General features: G+C 43.2%; 1 protein-coding gene and 1 pseudogene across 1 annotated transcript in view; one reads left to right on the forward strand and one right to left on the reverse strand.

Moving 5' to 3' along the window:
• Positions 1-470: 470 nt before the first annotated feature.
• Positions 471-24,754, reverse strand: part of TH1 (thiamine biosynthesis protein) — a 49,482-nt gene continuing 25,198 nt past the window's right edge. The window contains exons 4-11 of the mRNA XM_086814410.1: positions 17,892-17,967; positions 17,675-17,750; positions 17,437-17,571; positions 17,211-17,275; positions 2,070-2,197; positions 1,703-1,956; positions 1,553-1,586; positions 471-1,402 (exon numbers count right to left, since the gene is read on the reverse strand). Coding sequence (XP_086670536.1) covers positions 923-1,402; positions 1,553-1,586; positions 1,703-1,956; positions 2,070-2,197; positions 17,211-17,275; positions 17,437-17,571; positions 17,675-17,750; positions 17,892-17,967 — 1,248 coding nt within the window. The 3' untranslated portion in view covers positions 471-922. The remainder of the gene's footprint in view (positions 1,403-1,552; positions 1,587-1,702; positions 1,957-2,069; positions 2,198-17,210; positions 17,276-17,436; positions 17,572-17,674; positions 17,751-17,891; positions 17,968-24,754) is intronic.
• On the forward strand, positions 20,962-21,607 carry LOC147627499 (elongation factor 1-alpha pseudogene; annotated as a pseudogene).

A 24,754-nucleotide genomic window follows, 5' to 3' on the forward strand; every position in this document is an offset into this window, starting at 1 on the left:
TGGACCACATATAAATTGCACATGGATGTTTGAATGATGTGGCCAGACGAGATATTAATAGGGCTCATCATTCAAGCAACATACACTCTCATCTAGTGGGGTATAAGGTTTGAAAGGCATTGCCATGCTCTTGAGATTGCATACCACTAGTGACGAGATATTAATAGGGCTCATCATTCAAGCAACATACACTCTCATCTAGTGGGGTATAAGGTTTGAAAGGGATTGCCATGCTCTTGAGATTGCATATTTTGGAGAGAATGTTTATGGTGGAGGAGGGGGTAGAAGCACAATACATGTGGGTGAAAAAAGAGGATGATACCAATATTTGTCGCCACATGCTATTTCCCACCCAATGGATCATCATATCTAATACTGGAAGTTAAATAGGGTGCAGCATCTTTCCTCACACTACATGAGGACGACATAGATTTCTCACATCAGGGACATGTCCTAGTAGAAGATTCAAAAGAGAACTGCTAATCAATAAGTGATTTGAATGTAGATTTTTCACAGCAGGGACACGTCCTTCTAGTAGAAGATACAATAGATTTTTCACAGCAGGGATTGAGCCACTAAAACTTCCCACAGAAATTGGGTTTCTGTTCGAGATCCATTCTACATCCTATCATTTTGTCTCATTGAGCAATGAAAACATCCTGTTTTCCAATGTCCACGTTTATGTGTTGTTCAAAATATACCTTGGACGCATGCGTTTAATACATGGCTGTTTTCTGCCAGCCAACAGGCCTATTATAGAGCAATTCCAAAATTGATTTTCCCTAGACGCTTCCCTCTCCATGAAAAAACTAGAAGTCAAAGCATGAAAACGTGCAAAACATCTTGCAGTCTTGGAGGGCATGTTTGTCACCAATTATCAGCCCATTAACATGAGAACAAGAAAACAAACTCCAAAATTGTGTTAAGATCTAAGAATCCTCAATAGCTCCCGAGTTTCTTTCAAAACATCAGGCTTGTCAAACAATGCCGAGACAACTGCCACCCCCTGCAAATTTGGTAGTCGCATCTCAAATATTTCTTTCACATTTGAAGCACTTATGCCACCAATTGCGACCACTGGGAGTGGACTCCCTTCACATACCATATGCAATCCCTCCAACCCGATGGTCCGATTGTTCTTCTTTGTGGTAGTCGGGTAAACACCTCCACAGCCAATATAATCTGCCCCATCTTGAAATGCTTTTTGTGCCTGCTCAACTGTCTTGCATGATGCTCCAATTATTTTATGTGGACCTAGAAGAGCCCTTGCCCAGCTTACCGGGATATCAGATTGTCCAAGATGGACTCCATCCGCAGCACATGCCATTGCTATGTCCAACCTATCATTGATCACAATGGGGATTCCGCTCTCTCGTGCCACTTTCACACAAGCTAAGGCTTCCTTGAAGCATGCATACCCCAAGAAAAAAAGGATGCAAAGCTTCGTGAGTAAGGTGTAAGAGAGTAAACTTTGCTTAGAAAGTTAGGTGTAAGAGAATGAACTTGTATTATGTTTGCATCACTAAGCTAAAAAGATGAACAAAACATGTACCTCAAGAAAATCCCCCGACTCTGCTTCCTTTTCCCTGCACAACCCAGAATGAAAAAGAAAATGTTCTGCTTTACACACTACTTATAACTGCTCTCAAATGCATAGAATTGCCTCCAGAAAAAACATCAAAAGCCTTGTTATCTTGCAAACCTCAGCTGAACTATTGTAGCCCCACCCTCTATGACAGCTTTCACTGCTTCGGATGTGGACCGTTGCCACCTTTTGTTCATGTTTGAATCCGTCACAGCATACAACAGAAGGTCACTGGGTTTGAAATGTGTTTGTACCGGCTTGTCATTCTGTTCAGTGAGCTTGAAGAGGTGATTGAGAGGACCGTGTGGACCCTTCCCAATAGTTAGCCTTTTACTTTGTCGTAAAGCTTCCTGAACATAGTGTTTTGCTGCCTGCGAAACAAGCAGCTGCTGAACCCACAAGGATGAAAAGAAGTTTTTTAAATTTCTGTATATTTCGTTTTTGAGGCTTCAAAATAGACTAGATAAAAACCCAGGGTACAAACCTGAACAGCCTTTGGTACCTGTGCACCTTTTGCCATTTCAGCAGCAATGTAAGAAGCTAAGGTGCAACCTGTTCCATGTGTATTTCGAGTCTCCACACGGGCTCCACGCAGCTCACAAATCGTCTGGCCTGTGTACACAATGTCTTTATTCTCAAGGCTGCTAAATGCTTTTACTCTTCGAGTTCTACACTTGATGAATGCATATGCACAAGAATGCTTACACATGCACGGACACAAGCATACTTCTACATAGCCAGTGCCACATTTCACATAGTTAAAATTCTCTTTTTTGGTACTACTATTTGGTACGTAGTTGGACATCTCTGCTTGGTAACTCCTAGGTACACAGTAATTGTTTTGGTAGTACATGTTTTAAATTTAAAGTATGATGAATGTGTCGCCATCATGGTCTTTTGTAAGATGTCTGGCACTGTGCAAAACTGTGCAAGAAGAAACAAGGTTGAAGTGAATCAGATACCAGAAGGGCAACGAAATCACAAGTTCAAACAGATCCCAAACTAGCCATGGAAGAGGCTGTGGTTGTTTGGTAGAGGGTGGTACCTTTCATGTGTAAAGTGGCACCCATCCATTGTCTATTCACATGGATTGCAGTTGCATGCCTCCCAAAGGTCAGTGGTGAGTTAGAGCAGATTCAACAACCCTCTCATGTAAGAAATCTTCTCTCTTTATTTTCAAACTGTTTTCAGGCCAAGACTTCAGCACATTCATCATGGATGATTATTGGTAGACATCAGGCCTCAGATGCACATGAAATCTCTTCAGAAGAAAAAGCATACAGATATTGACAAGAAACAGAAAGCAAAATTCCATCAGTACAGAAGGCCCAGGAGGATGTTTTGCCTTGCCAGCAATATTTTGAAGAACAGCTCAAACCGATCTAAAGATTTACCATAAGCAAGCAAAAGAAAAGTGAATACAGACTCAGCAGGTTTGAGAAACAAGAGGTAACATCAGTGTGTCTTTAGTGGCCTCAACTCATGAGCAAGGGAGAGCCCTCGAAAGATGGAGAAATTCACAAGTCCCAAGTTCTTCAAGAGTTGGATCAAGTGTGAGTACCACATGATGATGTTTTCTAATGTTGCTAATGCTTCAGTCGGTCAATCATCAGAGACGTTTTCAGGTGATTATATAGCACCTACATTAGACCAAGTACTAGAGTTTTCTGTGGTGCCATCAATAGGCCAGGTGGAGTCATTGCTAGACCTAGAGGTTCTTGCATGTGAAGAAAGAATCCTACTAGATCTACTAAAAACTAAAGAACATAATAAATTAGCTCTTCACACAGCAAGAAACCCTTCTGCAGTCCTCCCAATTGCTGAAATCTGCCGCAATAGGAAGCACCGGTCTGACCTACGTTAAGTGCTCTTGTTCAGGCTGAACCTCCTACTCTTCATGACTTCACCTTTTCTTGCTGCTTCAAAAAACTACTTGATAATGTTTAGAACAAGAAGAAAGGTTCTATTTATAGAAAAAGTAGGCCAACTTATTTGCTGACTTTGCATTATAATGTGTTAGTTGCATCAATTTGTGTTTTGTGTCAATGCGTTCACATTCAGCCTCATGAGGACCCATCAAGGAACGAGTCTTTACCAACACTACAAGATGCAGGTGAAGTTGCTCTCTTAACAATTACGTTTGCACAAACTATAACTTGGTAGAACACTATGCTAATCAATACACTTAAATACACCAAGATTTAATGGACAACATACTCAATACAAGAAGTAATTTGCTGAATTGACAAGAGACGCACAATGAGCCGGAACGGCCGGCCCCTCCCTCAAATAAAATTTATTGATCTTGGGAGAATCAAGTACATAGTGTCATGAGCATTTCTAACCAGATTTCCATACCAATGCATATGAATACAGTATTGCAAACAATGTGGTTGTTGGTGTAGACTTGCAACTCACCTCTCAAGTGCCCATGTTCCCTACCATCTGCTCTCTATTGTTCCACCAACACATGGTAGCAACAATCTACAAGAGAGCACGTAGGACAAGAGAATACTACATAGGGTATGTGATCATGGAGTCCAATTCCTCCCTCCTGCTACTTGCTTCCATATTTAAGCATCAAAGCTTACCAATTGCAAGTAGAGTCGATGACAGCGGAAGTCTTCACGATGGAAGCGTTTGAAGTATTGAAATCTTCAATTTGTCGCAATCCTTCGCGACAAAAGTCTTCAAGAGGATGAAGGGAATCCAAGGAAAGCTTCCCCTATGGTTCAACTTGAGAAAGGAAGACTGAAATTAGGGTTTTCAACAAAGAGACCAGAAATTACAGCAAACATAAGAGCTGTTTTGTTGAATTTCAATCATTGGGAGTGTGTGGGAGAGTGAACACCACCTAGAAACACTCTTGGAAGCTTGGAAAACACACTAGCAAGTTTGGATATGGAGTTGGGAAGAAGCAAGTGCAGAAAATACAGCCAAAGAGGCCTCATGAAGGGGGCGACTACTTCTAGAGAGAGAGAGGGAAGAGAGATAAGGTGAGTTGTCCACTCTACGTGTCAAGTAGAGAGGACAAGTGCCTTGTGGTGCAAGCTAGAACAAACACATGGTTGGTTGCTCCCTTTGTACAAAGGGGATAAGGTCTGGGCGGTGGAAATTGGATTTTGTCCACCTTGGGACATCAATGTGTGCGAACACAAGGCTAGTCACAACTTTCAAGTGAGTTTTGGTCGCCCAAAACTTAATGAAGTGTGTACATACTCACTTATAAATTAGTGCTCATTCCGAAGGCTTGATTTATGACCAATACTTACCACCTGTCACATGCCACATAACCATGTCAGCAGACAGTTACACGCACGGTTTACGGGCAGGCATTCCCTTACCCGGAACTACACATTGGTCAGGCAAGCATGAAAACAGCATGCAATTTCAATTGTAAGCAAGCACATAAAGATGCTATGCAATTCAGTATTGGTATGGACAATCTCCGTTCATGAAACTATACCAAAGAAATTAGACGTGTTCCAAGCAAGTACACAAGGTACCAGACCCAATGGAACACCAATCCTCCAGGCGTTTCCGGACATGTACACACATGCACAAGTCCCAGCGGAAAGCCAAGTGCCCAGTATCACATGAGTGGTATCAATCCTCGACATATGTAATTGCCATGGACGCCAGTCCAATGTACATACATAATGAGAAAGCATGGGTAGACCAATAGGATGGCCAAATGGTGACATCTCCCCAACTTCTAAACAGTTGTCCGCAAGTGAAAAGCATCCAAATATGTCTAAAGCAAATGCGGGCAATCTCTAAAGAACTCTTCATCTACCCATTTAGCATCAATGGGAAGATAGTTCTTAAACTTCACAAGGTAACGCCTAACAACTTAGCGTGAAGCAGCCAGCTTGTGTTCCTTGTGATACACAATCTACTCTAGCTGCAAAATCTCCTAAAGCTCATCCACTTGTGGAGCATCCTCAATGATCGGTTCGCTGGGCTCCAGCCCTACATATTTGTGAAGGAGACTCACATGAAAAGCATCGTGTATAAGCCAATGACTAGGTAATGTCAACCTGAAAGCCACTTCATTGATCTTCTCGATTACTTGAAACGGCCCATAGTACCTCGTTTGCAAGCTTAGGGTATGCACCGTCTTTGCCAAGCCTCTTTGCAAGTCTTGCTTTCTCAAATTTCAGCAATACCCAATCATTCTCTTTAACATCAAATTGTCTTCTATGCTTGTCGGCAGTCTTTTTATGCTTGTCTTGCGACCTTGCAATGGCTATCCGCACCTGAGAAAAAGCAATATCCAAGTCTCTTACATACTCATCAGCTGGCAGATATTTCATCCTTTGTGCGAAGCATGGGTGGCAAAACCACCTTACCATAGACAATCTCAAACGGAGCCTTTCCCGTAGATGAATGCACCGTGTTGTTGTATGCAAATTCCACAAGCGGTGAGTACTTCTTCCAAGAAGACTTCTGATACGCCACATAACATTTCAAGAGATCCAACACGACTGAATTTGCAGCCTCACTTTGCCCATCCGTTTGAGGGTGATAAGTTGACGAGAAGTCCAATTTGGTGCCCATATTATCAAATAAGGCCTACCAAAAGAGACTTGTAGTCCTGGGATCTCTATTCCCCACATGGGCTTCAGCATTCCATGATGTTTGAACACTTGTGCAAAATATATTTTAACCATATGCTCAACCTTGATGGTCTTCTTGACCGGCAAGAAGTGAGCTTGCTAGCTAAACCTGTCCACAATTGTCCAAATAGCATCATTACCCTGTTTGGGTGCGTAGCAAGTACATAATGAAATCCATTGTAATACTTTTCCATGGCTGCGTGTGAATAGGCAATGGTTGAAGTAAACCTAGTGCCTTTTGCCTATCGAATTTCACCTTTTGACAGGTGATACATGCACGTACATGTGCCTCTATGTCTTTGCGCATACTTGGCCAAAAGAAATGCTGCTCAATCATGTGCGTAGTAGGCATTATGTCTCTATGACCAACATATGGAGGAGCATGGCACTCATCCAAAATCTTTTGCCTCATGTCAGACACCACACAGGCAATTATCTTTCATGAGATAACCCTCTTTGATAACATATGAGGCATGTGCATGACCAACCATCAAATCAGCCCAAATAGTGGCAAAATCAGCATCCGTATGATACAAATCACGCATGGTAGACAAGTCTTCATGAGAGACAACCGAGATAGCTGCTACAATCGGCTTTCGTGACAATGCATCTGCCACTACATTCTTCTTTCTTGGGGTGTGCAAGATCTGAAAATAAAATATAGAGAGGAAATTGCCCATCCTTGTATGCTAACAATTTAGTTTGGTGATTTGTTTTCACAGTAAAATCAGCCCCAAGAAGGTAATGTTTCCATATGATAAGTGCATGAATTACAACCAGGAGCTCTTTCTCATAAATGCCAAGAGAGAGTTCTGCATCATGCAATCTACGGCTCTCATAAGCCATGGCATGTCCCTCTTCATTTAGGACAGCTCCTATGTAATTTCCAAATGCATTACATTCCACACTGAATGGCTTTTGCAAATCCAGAATAATCAACACTGAACCATGTGTAGTTGCATCTTTCAACTTAAGGAATGAGTCCCTCTCTACATTAGTCCATTTGAATATAGCCTTCTTCTTTGTCAAGTCATGCAAAAGAGAAGCAATCCATGCAAAGTGCCGAATGAACCTACGGTAATAAGAACATAATCCAAGAAAACTACGGATCTCATGCACCGATCTCAATTCCGACCAATTTCGAATTGCATCAATCTTTGCAAGATCCATTCGCACTCTATCTTTGGACACAATATGCTCAAGATAATGTATCTCTGACAAGAAGAACTCGCTCTTCTTTGCATTTATGAAGAGTTTATGCTTACAGAGTTCTTCAAAAACAATAGCCAAATGAGCTCTATGCTCTTCTTCGGTCTTCGAGAAGACTAGGATGTCATCAAAGAAGATACCTGTAAATTTCATGTATCTACGGAATATGCGATCCATCATTCTATTGAATGTAGCCAGGGCATTCGTAAGACCAAAAGGCATAACAAGATACTCATAAAGCCCAAATGTTGTCCTGAAAGCAGTTGATGATACCCACTCTTGAGATCAATTCAGCTAAAGCATGCCGATCCATCCAACTTGTGAAGGATGTCGTCTATGCGTGCAATCGAAAACTGATTCTTGATGGTAAGCTTATTCAAAGCTCTATAATCCACACATACGAAAAGATCCATCCTTCTTTTGAACCAAGAGGACGGGTGAACAATATAGGGAAGAGCTTGGCTGAACCAAACCCTTCTCAAGAAGCTCATTTACCTGCTTCATGATCTCCTCTTTTTGGGATGCACTTACACGATAGGCTGGCCTATTAGGTGGTGAGCTATCTAGCACAAGATCAATGTGATTATCTTCCAGTCATACGGGTGGCAACTCATTTAGTAACTCATTAGCAAAACAATCATTTTAGTCTCGCAAGAATTTCAGCCTATCATTACTAAGAGTGTTTACAAGCACATTATTTTCTTCAACATGATCCCGTATAAAAATCAAATATTAAAAAACACTCTTTTTTCATTACTTTAATTTGTATATGAGATACAAGGAGAATGGTATCACCCTCTTCACTAGCATCAATCACATACTCTCGACCTTTATGCATGAAGGTGATCTTGTTGGTCTTGTAAGCCTTGCACGGATCAATGCGTGTGTGCCAAGGATTTCCAAGCAATATATCACAGCCATTCAAACACGCTACAAGAAAGTCTTCATGATCCACATAGCCTTGAATGTGTATGAGCAACTTGCCAATAATAGGCATAACCCGCACTTCTCTACCAACAAAGGTAGCCCTTGCTTCAATTGTGGATTCATGTCCTCCACTTCAATACCCAAAACAGCTGCCATCTATGTAGATATAAAGTTTTTAGTTGCACAATCATCAAACATGAACAAAGCGGACTGATCCTTAAGCTGTCCCCAAGCGTTACATACAACCTTATCTTTACTATCATGTAAAGTGTTGTACTGCACATCCGGAACCATATGCACATTGGGCTTTGATGCATTCGCGTTATCACGCCTTTTCTTATTTGGGCATGCATTTGCAATATGCTCAGTGCTACAATAAGTAAAGCATCTCCCCTCGCTCATATATTGCTTTTTCTACTCCGGAGTGAGACCATAGTCTCTCACTTTGAAGGGACGCTTCTTGATAGACTTATTTTCAGCCTTTGGACCATTTTTATCTTGCTTTTGGTCCTTTTTAGGTGGCTGCCCATTATTTTGCAGGTTTTGGACAACCCTCTCTTTGCCTTGAAATGAGGGTTTAGCCTTATTGGATCGACTCAACTTGAGTTCCAATTGCGTGGTGGCAATGGTGGTTGCGATTAGTTGGTGTAAGGTGTGACCAGGATACATTTGTAGTCCTGCTTTGTACGCGGATTGCAATCCCGATTGAAATCTTCTCTTCCTTTCCACCTTGGTGACACACTGACATGCATAAATGGAGACACCTCCAAAAGCACTTTCCAAAACTTTTGCACATATGCATTCACCGTTTCTCCCTTATTCTGCTTCACCCAAACCCACTTCATTGTTATCTCATTCAATGCATTGGGAGGCAAGAACTGGACATAGAACCTCTCCTTGAACTCTTCCCGTGATCTAACAGGATTCGGAGAGAGCTTCTCTGTGAGCCACCAATGGGTAGCAGTGCCTTTCACGAACATGCTTACATACTCGATCATGGATTTTTGAGTGAAATCCTCATCACTAAAAGCAATCTCAAACTGGGCAATAAAAGCAAGTGCCTTTGATGCATTATATTCCCCATGATATGCATCAAACTTCACAAATTTGTCTCCGGCTTTGAAGTCGCGAGACTTTGATGCATTAGCCTGCATCTCAACATGTTTGTCCATTGGGACAGCCCCTGTGACTGGCATCATTTTAGGAACAAAAGGTGATCCATTAGACATAGATACATGTGCCCTGTAAGCATGAGGCATGCCTGGCCCTCAACACACATTGGTGCATTTTCACCCATAGCTTCTCCCTTAGGTGCATTTTCATCCATAGCTTCTCTCTCACCAGCACACTCGAAGGCATGAGTGGCATGAGAGATATGCGGAATACCTACACCAACGGAAAAACACAGCCCATGTTGCATGTGTTGTGCATGCACATTTTCAGCCGACAATGGCATTTGACATACATTTTGACCATTGCCATAAACATTGTATCCTTCACGGGCTACATAAGGTAATCCTACATGGCGTGAAGTTGCCGATAGTTCATCTTCAATAGCATGAGGATTCATCCTCTTCGACATAAGTTCTTGTTTGGGCACCCGTGGGGATACCAAGACATGTGGGATGGTTGTCTTTTCTACACAGGCATCCTCGGTAACGAACCAAGTATGCACGTGCTACATCTCTCGGTTGCATGTGCTCTTGAGCTATCATTGCCATTGCATGATCCATATAAGATTCAACTTTCCTGGTCTTCAAACGATCATGTACCAATGGATCCTCACGGCGGTAGAGCTTCAATTCTTCTTGTTGTGCATAAAGAAGAGCCTGCATACAAGTAAGGTCAACTCTACTTCTTCCTACATTTTCATTTTCTCTTTGCCATGGGACGGCTGTCCCACATGTTTCTGTTTCCTAATGTGCACCACATGAGTTTGCTCATCCTGTAAAGCATTGGAAGCATGCATTTCATTGTCCCCGCCTCTTGTGATAGCATCTCCAACATTCATTGTATGGTTGCCCATAGTGTTCTAAGTGTAGAGATAGCTAGTGTTCGCGGTGATCGTCTTTCACGATAGAAGTGATTCATGAAAGAGAACCATATGCTCTGATACCAATGTAACTTGGTTGAACACTATACTAATCGATACACTTAAATACACCAAGATTTAATGGACAACATACTCAATACAAGAAGTAATTTACTGAATTAACAAGAGATGCACAATGAGCCGGAACGGCTGGCCCCTCCCTCAAATAAATTTTATTGATCTTGGGAGAATCAAGTACATAGTGACATGAGCATTTCTAACTAGGTTTCCATACCAATGCATATGAATACAGTATTGCAAACAATGTGGTTGTCGGTGTAGACTTGCAACTCACACTACTCTCTCAAGTGCCCATGTTTCCATCTATTGTTCCACTAGCATATGGTAGCAACTATCTGCAAGAGAGCACGTAGAACAAGAGAACACTACACAGGATATGTGATCATGGAGCCCGATTCCTCCCTCCTGCCACTTGTTTCCATATTTAAGCATCAAAGCTTACCAATTGCAAGTAGAGTCGATGACAGCGAAAGTCTTCGTAATGGAAGCGTTTGGAGTGTTGAAACCTTCAATTTGTCGCAATCCTTCACGACAAAAGTCTTCAAGAGGATGAAGGGAATCCAGGGAAAGCTTCCCCTATGGTTCAACTTGAGAAAGAAAGGCTGAAATTAGGATTTTTAGCAAAAAGACCAAAAATTACAGCAAACATAAGAGCTGTTTTACTGAATTTCAGTCATTGGGAGTGTGGGGGAGAGTGAACACTACCTGGAAACACTCTTGGAAGCTTGGAAAACACACTAGCAAGCTTGGATATGGAGTTGGGAAGGAGAAAGTGCAAAAAATACAGCCAAAGAGGCCTCATGAAGGGGCGCCTACTTCTAGAGAGAGATATGGTGAGTTGTCCACTCTACGTGTCAAGTAGAGAGAGGACAAGTGCCTTGTAGTGCAAGCTAGAACGGACACATGGTTGGTTGCTCCCTTTGTACAAAGGGAATAAGGTCTGGGTGGTGGGCATTGGATTTTGTCCACCTTGGGACATCAGTGTGTGCGAACACAGGGCTGGTCATATCTTAAAAGTGAGTTTTGGTCGCCCAAAACTTAATGAAGTGTGTACACACTCACTTATAAATTAGTGCCAATTCCTAAGGCTAGGTTTATGACCAATACTTACCACCTGTCACATGCCTCATAACCATGTTAGCAGACAGTTACACACACGGTTCACGGGCGGGCGTCCCCTTACCCGGAACTACACATTGGTCAAGCAAGCATGAAAATAGCATGCAATTTCAATTGCAAGTAAGCACATAAAGATGCTATGCAATGCAGCATTGGTATGGACAATCCCGGTCATGAAACTATACCAAAAAAATAGACGTGCTCTAGGCAAGTACACGAGGTACCACACCCAATGGAACACCGATCCTCCAGGCATTTCCGGGCATGTACACACAGACATAAGTCCCAGCAGAAAGCCAAGTCCCCAATATCACATGAGTGGCATCAATCCCCGACATATGCAACTCCCATGGACGCCAGTCCAATGTACATACATAATGAGAAGCACAGGTGCACCAATTGGGTGGCCAAATGGTGACACAAACTCTAGTAGTGGATAGGGCCTCAGTTTTCCCATCTATCTATCAGCATCTATGCATAAGGAAGCGCGTGATTTTCATAAGCCTACGGTGCTTCAAAAGGCATTATCTGATACAATTGAGTAACAGTAGAAAGCAGCCAATGGATGACTCACAGGACTGGTTATGTGTGAACATTCACTTTTGTGAGTACGTGAGTAACAGTGTGTGAATCCACTCTTAGAGTGGAATAATATCTAGATATTATATACCTGTTTGGCATAAGCTATGATTTCACTCAGAGGAGCCGTACTTGGTGAAGCTTCTATCACACCAATCAATCACATTGAGTTGTGCAAACATCTCTCTCTCTTGAGTATTGCCTCTTTCTCTCTCTATCACTAGCATGGCTCTCTATCAACCACCCTAGTTTAGCTCACTTGTCTAAACCTAAACCATCAAATGGTATCAGAGCAGGTTAGGATTAAGGTTTATGCCTCTTGCCAGTGCCGTTGTTGTCATCAATGCCACCACCCAACTGCTGCTGGTGCTATTGATACCTTTGAAGATTTCTGCCAATCGCTGCTACACGTCGCCTGCTGCTGTAGGCACCAGTAAAACAGCAGCTCAACATGGTGTCTATCAGAATCGCCTACTGTCGACTACACAGCATCAATGCTTCGACCGCCTGGCTACAACATTGACATTGCTGCTGCTGGAAGCTCCTGAGCACTTGCACCGCCTTCTTCGAACTGCTCGACACTGACTTGCGCCTCCTGCCGCCCCCTGTACTCCTGGCTGATTTCTCCCTCCTTCGCCCGGCATCCGCGCTCCGCCCAAGCTGTGCGGGTACCTCTGCTCCGCACGGGCCCGGCTGCTGTGCTTCTCCTCCTGCGCCATCTCTCCATGAAACCCACACTGCTTCTCTCCTACTACTGGGTCTGATGCTACTGCTTCACTAGCAGCTCTTGCTTATAGCACTACTCCTCATTACCCCACCTCTCTCATTGTTTATGTGTTGTTGTCTTCAACAAAGACTCACTCCAGCTCACAACTAATGAGATCCATACCTCATCACCATTGATGAGCTGTCATTTTTTGAGCCTCTACATGCACTATGGATCTACACAGGAGCAATGAATCTATTTGGGAATAAAATTAACAATTCTGAAGTCTTTCTCAAACAAAAATGCTAGTCTCAAAACAAAAGAGCACCATAGGTTCTCTCTTGCAACAACTAGGAGCCCCGAAAGCCAACATTGACGAAGATGACAAAAAGGCAGTACTCTTCTCCAGCCTAGAGGAGATTGAAAGGTTCTGTCACGTACACACTCCGTGCCATGGCACAATCTCAACATATTCAGCATATTCCCTGGTTTAGACAGCATTTAGGACATTAGCAAGGCTAGTATTATGAGCGACTAGTCGACAGCATCATGGGCATTATCGGCAGCATGAACAACATCAAGGCCACACGTGTGAACATGAGACAGCATTTAATACTAATTTCCATCAAGTCGTGGACATATAAACGGGCCAACAGCTCCTTCATCTAGCGGACCTACTCTCCCAAGGCCTATATAAGCGTTGGGCATCATTTGTACAAATCATCCATTCCCTTCTTTGGGATTAGGTCATCATGTAGTCAGTAGTAGAAGTGCATCAGCCACCTTTTGGACAGGCCAAAGGCCTCCTAAAGTTGTAAAGTCATACATCTTTTTGTAACATAGCAATATACTGAATACCAACAGCCATCCTCTCTCTCTCTCTCTTCTCTGTCTAATCATTTCATTAAGCATCTACAGGTGTTCCATAATCACGCTTAGGGTTGGATCACAAAAGAAGGCTTCCGTGCATGCAACATTGGTATTAGAGCATTCAAGCTTAGCCACTAAGCACAGTGTCCCAAGAGGGTGTATAGGTCCATCAAAAGAATGAAACCAAGGTAGTAGATGGAGAGGTCTACCAGGCAAAGCTGGAGGAAAGCATTTCTGGGAGTATGTACTCAGAACCTGTACATCAGTTAGCTCTCAGATCAATTCCAAAGAAATAGCAACAAGTATGATCAGTTCTGGTAGGTGACCCGCAACTCTGTTAAGAGAAAGGGATAGCCGGCATGGGGACAGGAGTGGAACAGATGCTCAGTTCTTCATCCAGACTTGGAGTGAAGTTTAGAAGTGGATGGTGTCTAGTCAGAGTGTTAAAATCTAGCAGTCGAAGCAGTGAGTCAAAGTCAGTAGTTCAGGGAGGACGGAAGGATGACAGAGTATCCACCCCGTCATCAAGTTTAGCAGCAGGGGATGCCACATGCACACCCTGTGCCATGGCACAATCTCAGCATTTTCCCTGGTTTAGACAACATTTAGGGCATTAGCCAAGCCTAGTATATGGTCTTATGAGCAATCGATAGCATCATGGGCACTGTCGGCAGCATGAACAACATCAAGGCCACACATGTGAACATGAGACAACATTTAATGCTGATTTCCATCAAGTCGTGGACATATAAACAAGCTGACAGCCCCTTCATCTGGCCGACCTGCTCTCCCAAGGCCTATATAAGCATTAGGCATCATTTGTACAAATCATCTATTCACTTCTTTGGGATTAGGTCATCATGTGGCCAATAGAAGTGCATCAGCCACCTTTTGGGCAGGCCAAAGGCCCAATGAAGGTTTAAAGTCATACATCTTTTTGTAACATAGTAGTATACTGAATACCAGCAACCATCTCTCATTCTCTCTCTCTCTCTCTCTCTCTCTCTGTCTAATCATTTCATCAAGCATCTACAGGGGTTCCATAATCAGGCTTAGGGCTGGATCACAGAAGAAGGCTTCCGCACAGGCAATAGGTTCAAACAAGTGCTATCCACACTTTGGGTATCTAGGGAGATGCTGTATGAAAACATGGTGGTGGCCTGGAAGAATTCAAGATCAGTATCTTCTACCAGCATTGACTTAGAGAAGGGTTTCTTCACAAAACAGAAACAAAGGGAAAGCTGTCAAGTGCACCTTCTCCAAGAAGCTAGGTCAGGCTATTGTTCTTTCATGTGTGTGTATAAATGTTTCTGCACTTTCTTAATATCCACAGAAGCATGGATCTCCCGGAGGGTATCAAATGGGTTGCCACCATCTTTTTGACCCACTGCTTTTCCTAAGTTGTTCCATCAGAGAGGCTCTATAAGTCCTACTCCACCTATGTAAGCTTGCAACGTAGTTCAAGCATGCCATCATAGCTGTTTGACTTTATGCTTGGATCTATCAACCTTGGTGGTAATGACCTGAAGTTGCTCACGTGCATCATGGAGCTGAACAGTCTTCTCTTGACATTCTACTAGTGCGGATCTGAGGCTTTCCACCATCTCATCCTTTAGCTCGCGTATAGTACTCAGTTCCAAGGCCTCCACTTCGATCATTCACTTATGTGAGTAAGTGAGTAAGAGTGTGAATCCACTCTTAAAGTGGAATAATATCTAGATATTAAATACCTATTTGACATGAGCTATGATGTCACTCAAAGGAGCCTCAAAGGCTATAAAAGCATTGTACTTGGTTAAGATTCTATCACATCAATCAATCACATTGAGTCATGCAAACATCTCTCTCTCTCTCTCTCTCTCTCGTATTTGTCTCTTTCTCTCTCTATCACTAGCATGGCTCTCTATCCACCAACGACCCTAGTTCAGCTCACCTGTCTAACCGCCATCAGGATCCACATACTAGGAATCATCTTTTTGTGTCTGTAATCGAAGCTAAATAGGTGGGTATAGCACTCTCCACAAATCAATATCACTTTGTTCCTGTTCCATTGATTGAGAACGTGGATATAGGTGCAGCAAATTTTGGATGCTGTATTCTTGGTGCCATCAACATCACTTAACCGTGTTCTTAATAATGGTAACTGCACTTAACCGTGTTTTTTATAATGTTACTGACATCAGCATTACCGAGCAACAGGCTCTTACAGAGGCAAGCTGTCTAGAATAGATGCTACTGTGCAAACTGCAAATAGTAGAGAGAAGTTTTGAGACAAAGATTAGTGTGTACTTGTCATTGGTATCACGATTGTCCACTCAGAGTTTGAGCAAGGGAGTGTGGAGGAGCTTGCTCGCACTACAGCAGTTTTTGGAAAACCAGAGCTTCCAGCCATACCCAAATAGACAGTTAACATAGTTAGTGTGTCAAACAGAGGACCCAGTTTCTAGATCTTTCTTTAGCCATTCCCATCAAATCCTCTCATGTCAGTTTAGGGTGAGGGGGCCAACTAATTTGGGGCCCCTCCGAATGCATGAGCAAGGGGATGGCTAGCTACCCAAAGTGGCCCCCTCACCTATGCAGAGGAATAATCAACCAACCCTAGGATGGGAGAAGGAAATCGGGTGCCAACTTGCCTTCTTCCCCTTCATCATTTTTGGAAAAAAGTGTTGCCTGCCCCTCTTTCCTATTGTATGGTTCCATACAGCCCTAGATTGGGATAGTAATCACAATAATTAAAGCAAATGCTTGAATAACAAGAATTGCAAGAAAATGTGATTATATTTTAAAAAGAAATAGATGCATAAGGACCCCTGTTACAACAGTTGCATCCTGCAGCCAGCATTTGTGCTCCCTCTTTCACCTTGTGTGGGACTACATGCCATTTGGTGTGCGTGTTGGAAGAGAGAGTGAGGTGCCTTTTTATATAGGAAGGTTAAGAGCAGCTTCAAGGGCATTTAAGATGAGGAGGTGCGCATGAGGTAAGCAATGATGCAAGCATGCTTACATCAGCACTAAGGTAAGCAGTGATGCAGGCATGTATACATTAATGCTAAGGTAAGCAGTGATGCATGAGTGCATACATCAGCGCTAATGCAAGCAGACAGCTTGTGCAGCAAGGCAGCTTGGTTGAGGGTGGCTACTGAGCAGGTCGGCTGCAGCAAACCGACTTGCATAAGTGGCATACAAGTGGCATAAAGGTGGCCAAACATGGCTTAACCCAAAACATATCCATGGCACAAGCTCTTGCTGGCAGCTAGCGTGGCCAATGTTCAACCAAGGACTAATCCTTGTCCTCTATGCCTTATTCAAAAGAAAATTTGTTTTTCCTAGCAAATAGATTTAATTACTGGAACTTTTCATGCATATGACATGAATTAAAGCAAAAGTATGGTTGGAACTGCCTGAGACATCTCAAGTTCATAAACAACTCATCGGTTAAAGAGGAAATCACATATACAGACTTGGTGTATGGAAATAATTTACCATCATAAAGCACGTCGATAACATCATCAAAGCCCTCCAAGTGGCCACCTTTGATCAGCACATAGCTGCATGGATTACAAAGCTGTTTAGTTCACCTTGCAAGGGATGCCCAAGATAGATTCTCCAATTTAGCATTGCTTTGAAAGATAATTCATTAATGATGAAAAACCAATTTATTAGCCTTGAGAAGCGTTAATATGCTAGGAAAATGAATAAAGATTATCACCGTGGACCAAATTTTTTTATTGCTTTGGCGGCTTCATGCATATCGGATAGTGTATGAACTTTTTGTCCACCTAATAAAATAGATGCTTCTGCCAGGTTTGGAGTGACAACATCCGCCATTGGTAGGAGATCTTTGCTGCATTTTGAAAATAGCAATTTGAGAAGAACTAGGTGAACTTTATGTGATAGAATTACATTGTATTACTAACATAGCAAAGACAATGAAAGTCACATCATACCACAATGCTTCCAATATTTCATGACCAGCCAATTTATCACCACTTGTAGCAACCAACACAGGATCGACAACTAGCCCTGGCCTTGATCATAGAGTGGTTTCTTTTTAGTCGAATATTATGTATGTCACATTTAGAAAATATGTCACATGCATTGAAGTCTAATCCGTGTGGAAAGGAAATGATGCACAATGATGGCTCACACAAAAGAATGGCGTACCTTGAACTGGATGTGATTTGAGCTTATAACATAAATCACCAATTATTTGAGCTGATGGCAACATCCCTGTCTTCACCTGCCACAATTTAAAGTTTGCTGTGAGTTATACGCACTGGACATCTATATAAATCTTCATAAATCATCATCTATAGTTTAGAGAAAGCAACTAGAAAAGGCAATGTACTACATTTACGGCCGATTGCTATCAATGGCACCAGTCTTGTTATGTCTGCTACAAGCGGGAGTTCTACGAAGATTCTTGCAAAACAACTATATGGCTGCTTGCTTGAGCATCAAAAAAAGATGGCTTGCCTTGACAAGATTCCTAGTTGAATGGGATGTAAGAGGACATGTCGTGTGGTGCAATCCTATGAATGGATGTAAGAGGACCCAATGTGTATGGTATGGTGTATGCATGCAATACCTACAAGAAGAAATAAGTTCTTTCACCACAAAAAACTTGAACTCAAATTGCACAATAGCAAAAAAGGAGAACAATGTTGTAATACTGGTGTGAGAAAATATATGGCTAAGCTCCACACCTGTGTGCTCCTGCGAAAGGATATTCGATGGCTAATCTAGAACTGCAAGATGGAAGGCTGTATGCTAACAAAAGCTAGGGTACAATAGACAATAAGGCAAATAACTAGTGAAAGAAAGTAAGTAAATTGAGAGTGTAGCTGTCGTCATTTGGCCATTTATATGGTTTCCCCCAGTTTCTCCAGCCCAAATGTGGCCAGTTTCTCGCGCCCAAATGTGGCCAGTGTGTGGATCCGAGCGTTCTGGGTCCCAGTTCCGTGCTTTCCGATGTGCCAGATTCATGCCCGGAAATGCCAGTGATGTACATGTTCCATGACCGGGAGATTTGTCCATAAATCAAGTGCACATGCACACATGTTCGCATGCTTGACATTGTTTTCACGTGACCTGTATTCGTGTGTTTGCCTGCTATGAATGTCCAGTCCACGGGCCTCAGACGCCTACCCGTGAACCGTGCGAGTGTCTTGTATTCTGACATGTTTTGTGGCCTATGAACAGGTGGTAAGTATGCCCGAAACCTTTGTTTATTTCATTAAAATCTCTTTGTAGTGTTATAACCTTTCGCATCGGGAGTATGTGAGTGGGCATTTAATTAAATGTGCTTGGGGCCCAACCCAATGGGCACTCACACCACCAAGGTTTGTGAGAGGGGACCTTCGAGGGCTGAGGTGATTGGAAAAAAAAACAAGGAACGTTTTTCTCTTCTTCCTGGGCTGCCAGCTCTCCATACGCAGGTCGACTTCTGAAAGTGCTGCTGGTTGCTTTTCTGAAGGTGCTGCTCAAGTGCTGCTGGTTGTTTCCCAATATGTACTGCTGCTGGTCGCTACCCTGCACGTGCTGCAAATGGTTGCTTCCCAACATGTGCTACTGCTGGTTGGCTGAATCACCATTACTTACTGCCGGTGCCAAACGTGCTGTTGATCACTTCTCTACAGGCTACCGGTCTGCTGCAGCCAAGCTGGCTGTTGTGTTACAAGTAGGACAACATCGACATCTTTCAACGAGTTGTCTCCCACTGAGAGTGCCCAGTCCAGGAGCCAGTACAGCCACGCTAGCATCGTGCGTGGACCCGGAAAACCACTATCGTGACTGTTTTCTGTAGTGAAGGGCAGGAAGATTTTCTCCAGGAACATCGACTACAAGGGAGCTCTTCTCCGACCACTTGTTTGGTATCTATATTCATGCCTGGTGCATTTATGAAAAATCTCGCTTAAAAGTCCGTGGAACATTGTACCAATAAAATACTCCAATAATATACTTGGTATTGAGGGGGGGTTGGCCCAGGATTCCGGCCCCAGTGTGGTGTTACAAAGCATCTTTCTATTTTCAGTTTCGTTTATTGTATTAAACTATCACATAAGGATCTTAAGAGTTCAAGTGTTCCTAAATCATGATACCGTGTCCTTACACATTGAGGAGTGTATTACATTAGTATCAGAGCACGGTTGTCATCAAAGCCAACATGTCATATGCCATATGTGTGGTACTTTTAATGTGCTCATGAAATCCTTCAGATTTTAAATTGCCTTCTTAACTTTCTTATGTGATTTAGATTTGTGCAAGGCATGCAAGATTCCCTTGAACTAATTCTCCAATGATAGTGCACAATACGACTTCCAGTGACTCCTTGCATTACAGTGCTTACACAATTAGAATTGACAATCTTTAGTGTGGTGATCCTTGTCGTGACACAACTCACACTTTCTCCCCATTTTTAGTGTTTAATTTGATCTAAGCCCCCACAACTAGTGCACCACACAAGCACAAGACCAAGTGTGCTCCCAACAAGTAGAGCTTGGTGCAATACCAAGGTTCTTGCTGTTCACATGCAAGGCTGCTTGATCTTAACTTTTAGGATTTTCCACAAAATTTTCCTTGGGCAAAAACTTCTTCTATATGCAAATCCCTCTCGGACACTTAATTGGGGTGTTACTCCTCGATAATCTCATAAGGATAGAGTTTTAAAAACTCCTTTAATTTTTGGAGCACCCAGATAAGTGGTTGTTAAGAGTTTAAAAACTCTTTTTAGGCTTTCGGATTGCCTAAACAAGCTACCTTCAAAGTTGACTGGCTTCCGTGAGATGGAAGGCCACCTGGACCCTATGAAGTTCCGGAATCAATTCTGCTAGTGTCAACCTCCGGACTAATTTGTCCGATCTTGTCCTGAGATTCACTGCAAGCACTTAAAATGTGTGTGAACAAATGCTAAAAGTGCAAGCACTTAAAATGTGTGTGAACAAATGCTTAAAGTGCTTTTAATTTTTACATAGGTGGTGTGAACTCTCTATGATTGTGTGAACAAGCTCAAATACTATTCAAACATAACATTTTCGCTTGAAAAAATGGCTTGTAAAAATAAAACGCCAGCTTCTGCATTATCTTAAAGTAGTTATGGAGAACTTGCAGCGCATGATGAAGAGCGCAAATGATGCCAGAGTGTCGTGGTCGTGTTGCCAGAGCATGACGATGAGTATATCTCCAACACAAAAGCGAAAGCATTGCACTTGGCCATCGTGACTTCATCAAGAACATGATTACAAGAACATCACTGGCAGATTGTGCAGTGTTAATCATTGATTCGAGCACTAGTAGATTTGGAGCTAGTATTTTCAAACATGGCAAGACCCACGAGTATGCACTCTTGGCTTTTACTCTTGGAGTGAACAAATGATTCACTGCTGCAACAAGATGGATGCCACCACTCCCAAGTATTTGAAGGCCCGATATGAGGAAATTACTAAGGAAGTGTCTGCTTATTTGAAGAAGGTCGGCTACAACCGTGCAGGATGCCTTGGACATGATCCAGGAGCCGAAGAGGCTCTCTTACAAGTCCCTCTGTCTCCCACTTCAGGATGTGTATAAGATCGCTGGCATTGGAACTGTCTCTGTGGGTAGGGTGGAGACAGGCATGCTCAAGCCTAGTATGGTGGTCACTTTTGCTCCCACTAGCCTGACGTGTGGAAATGCACCATGAAGCCCTGGTTGAGGCTTTGCCTAGTGATAATGTGGGCTTCAATGTCAAGAGCGTTGCAGTATCGGATCTCAACCGTGGCTTTGTTGCCTACGACTCCAAGAATAACCCCGCCAAGGAGGCTGCCAACTTCACCTCCCAAGTTATCATCATGAACCATCCCAACCAAATCAGGAACGGCTATGGAGTACACATGTACACATGAGCATGGAGTAAGGGACATGGATCAAAAACAAGACAAAGATACAAGCAAAACATCATAGTGTATTCCATGTCCAATTTGCATACAAGTGGGGCTTATAATAGCCATCCAACCATGTGACTATTGGGCTCCCATCACCTCCACAAGATCCTAACTCCACTCTAGCCCTCTTCTAACCACTTATTGATATGCCATCTTTTAATGACCAAATCTCACAACTCATTAGCCTAAGCTAACGCTAGTAATGCTAGGGGGTGTTCACACCTAAGCTAATGCCAAAACGTTAGGGGGTGTTCACACCAGACAACACCTCTCTTCCCCTTTGTTTAATTGAGATGTACTATCTCCTATCAATTTTCAAGTACATGATGAAAATTTGTGAATAAGTGGAAGGTATAATGCAAGCCATTTCAAGTCATACAATATAATCATGTAGAACCACATAAAACTGATGGAAACCAAGGAGATGGTGGGAAGATTTCCACCAATCCAATGAAGAATCCACAAGCATATGCCGATGAAGAATCTCGTCCATGGGCACTCAAGTGTGCTACCATCTGTGTCGCGGTGAAGCTTGCCAACCTAGGCCATCAACATAGGCCTCCAAATACAATAAAAAACACTCCATGAGGCAGGTAAGAATCATGTAGTGATAATGGTTTCAATGCTCCATGAGCATGGGATGCTAAAAAATGTGGGCCATGTCGACCCCATCATAAGTTGGTGTAGGTGATTCGATGTAGCCACCTGCAACTGCTTCATGTATCCGGGAAGTCAGCTTTATCTCCGGAAGTCCGTCTCCAAGAGTCCAAGAACTTTGCTTCCACTCCAGTGTCCACAAAGTGAGTCCTCCCTTGGGTCCTGAAATTATAACACCTAACTCATAAAGTTGCACAATGCGGAAGCCAAAACATAGGGGAGAGAGAGAGACATCAGACAATGAACATCATGTTATGTAGCAAGAGGCTTTTACAATGGCAATATTAGCCAGCAAATGGTGTAGAACATGTGCTTGTCAAATAGGTTAGATGGATGAACAAGTGAATAGAGGAGGCCCTTTATATAGTGATGTTGGGAAGTTGGCCGACTGTCCCTAAGAGCTGGCCGTCAGCCCACGACCTACTAAATAGGAGAAAAATAAATAAATACCCAATAAATGGGCACACCCCCAATACACTGAGATGCACGATTTCTAACACCCCCTCTACAGCTCATAGTGTGCAAGAGTTTGAAGAAGATAAGCTGGTGAAGATGCAACCATGGACACTCCAGTATTGCACAGTACCGGATATACCTCGGAAAGAGCACCCGCTAACCTATTTCCTTGAAACAAAATGCCACCACGAACAGCAAGGAACTTTGCTTGGCTCCGAATTCCCACACAAGTATGCAGTGAACTCCAAGAATAAAATGATGACCTGCTTGACACACCGCGCCCATTATCCCCCAACAGTGGACTGTGAACACATCACGTCCCAAAAACCTAGAACACATCCAGTCCATAATCTTTGCTACACCAAGCAACATACTTGGAACACATCCTAGGGTGGTGTGCATGCTGTTACTGCGTGACTTTGACATGGTATCAGAGCTCGGCCTATGTGGTCCTTGGCAGTCCTAGCCTTTGTTTGATCGAGGTGCTCGAATTGAAGGAGGGTGTTGGAGGTGGCAATTCTCGTAGCTACTCTCGAGTTATCGCATGACTAGAAGTTGTGGTGGATTATCCCATATGCAAGAGCATGGGAAGTCGAAGAGCCATATATGGGGTGTGGCGGCACCCTGTCATAGATATCTCCTCCAGCCGGGTTTTTGGGGGGGAGCAACGGCTAGGAGATGGGAGCCCAGCCACCAACGTTGCTCAGTGCCCTAGGGTGGTGTGTGTGCTACTGCTGCGTGACTTTGACAAGTTGATGGTCCTCTTCTTCGCATGTGGAGCGTCCAAGACTTGTGGCATCTTCAGCCTGCTGCCTCTTCTTTGATGGATCTACCTCCTTTATTAGTGTTTTTCGGCAAGTTTTGGTGGCATGTTTGCTACTGTCCAACCACTTTCTCTCTCAGTTTTAAGAGGGGGCTGTTTGTTCCTCGTACTTGGTTCCATTGGAGAAGTATTGAAGATTGGTTGTGGAGTGTTTAGATCATCAGTGGCACGAAGGCTTGCTTGCAGAGGTGTGCTATTGCCGTGGATATGGGTTTTCTCTTGGAGGAGGCATCTATCCTTGTTTCGCAAGAGCAGTAAGGTTCCCTCCTAGTGGACATGATCAGGCACTTGCTATAGTGCAACAGACAGGACGGTGTCATTGCTACTCTTCTGGAAAACAGGTTCATTTGGCTAAGATTGCAAGACCAAAGGTACAACCCAGGCCAGGACCAAGTTTTCAAAGACATGCAATGATCATATATAAGATGATCTACTTCTAGTGTCTCCAAGGCTATAAAAGCCAGGGAGGACCTAGATGTTCAGCTTCTTTAGTTATATAGATAGTTCTCCCCCATGTGCTTCCAGCCAGAGGAGGCTTGTGGGTGGGAGAGGGGGCTATTAGTCATCTCTGGTGCATGGGATTCGTGAGTCGGAATTCCAAGCATTAAAAATATCTAGCGAGACAAGCTCATTTTGGAGCTATGGGCAAGGCTGATAGCCTGATGCACACGGGAAGAAACACCTCAACTGCTGCCCATGGCTAAAAATGCAGCCCACGCACCACCACCACCAGAGGATGATGGAGAAGATAGCATAGGAGAGAAAGAGCTGCTGCCACCACAAAAACGCAGCCACCAAAGCTGAAGCACAGCACCCTAGAAGAAAAACACAGCCACCAATGTGAAAAATGCAGCCTTTAGGATGAAAACGCAGCAACCAGAGGAAATCGCAGCCAGAAAGTGGTGAGGAAAACACAGCCGCCTGGAAAATTGCACAAAACGCAGCCCTCTGTTACATATGTAGCAAAAACGCAAGGCTTCTACTCCTAAAACGCTGAACTTCTTGCAGTAAGGAAACTCGCCGCCGCTGCCTTTAAGTGCCGGTCACCTAAGCGATTGATACCATGATAAAGTTGCACAATGCGGAAGCAAACACATAGGAGAGAGGGAGAGCAAAGGAGAGAGAGAGACATCAAACAATGAACATCATGTTATGTAGCAAGAGGCTTTTAC

The sequence above is a fragment of the Cibotium barometz genome, chromosome 20 (genome assembly GCF_041138505.1).
Source record: "Cibotium barometz isolate CiBa-2024 chromosome 20, ASM4113850v1, whole genome shotgun sequence".
In the NCBI taxonomy this organism is placed as follows: domain Eukaryota; kingdom Viridiplantae; phylum Streptophyta; class Polypodiopsida; order Cyatheales; family Cibotiaceae; genus Cibotium; species Cibotium barometz.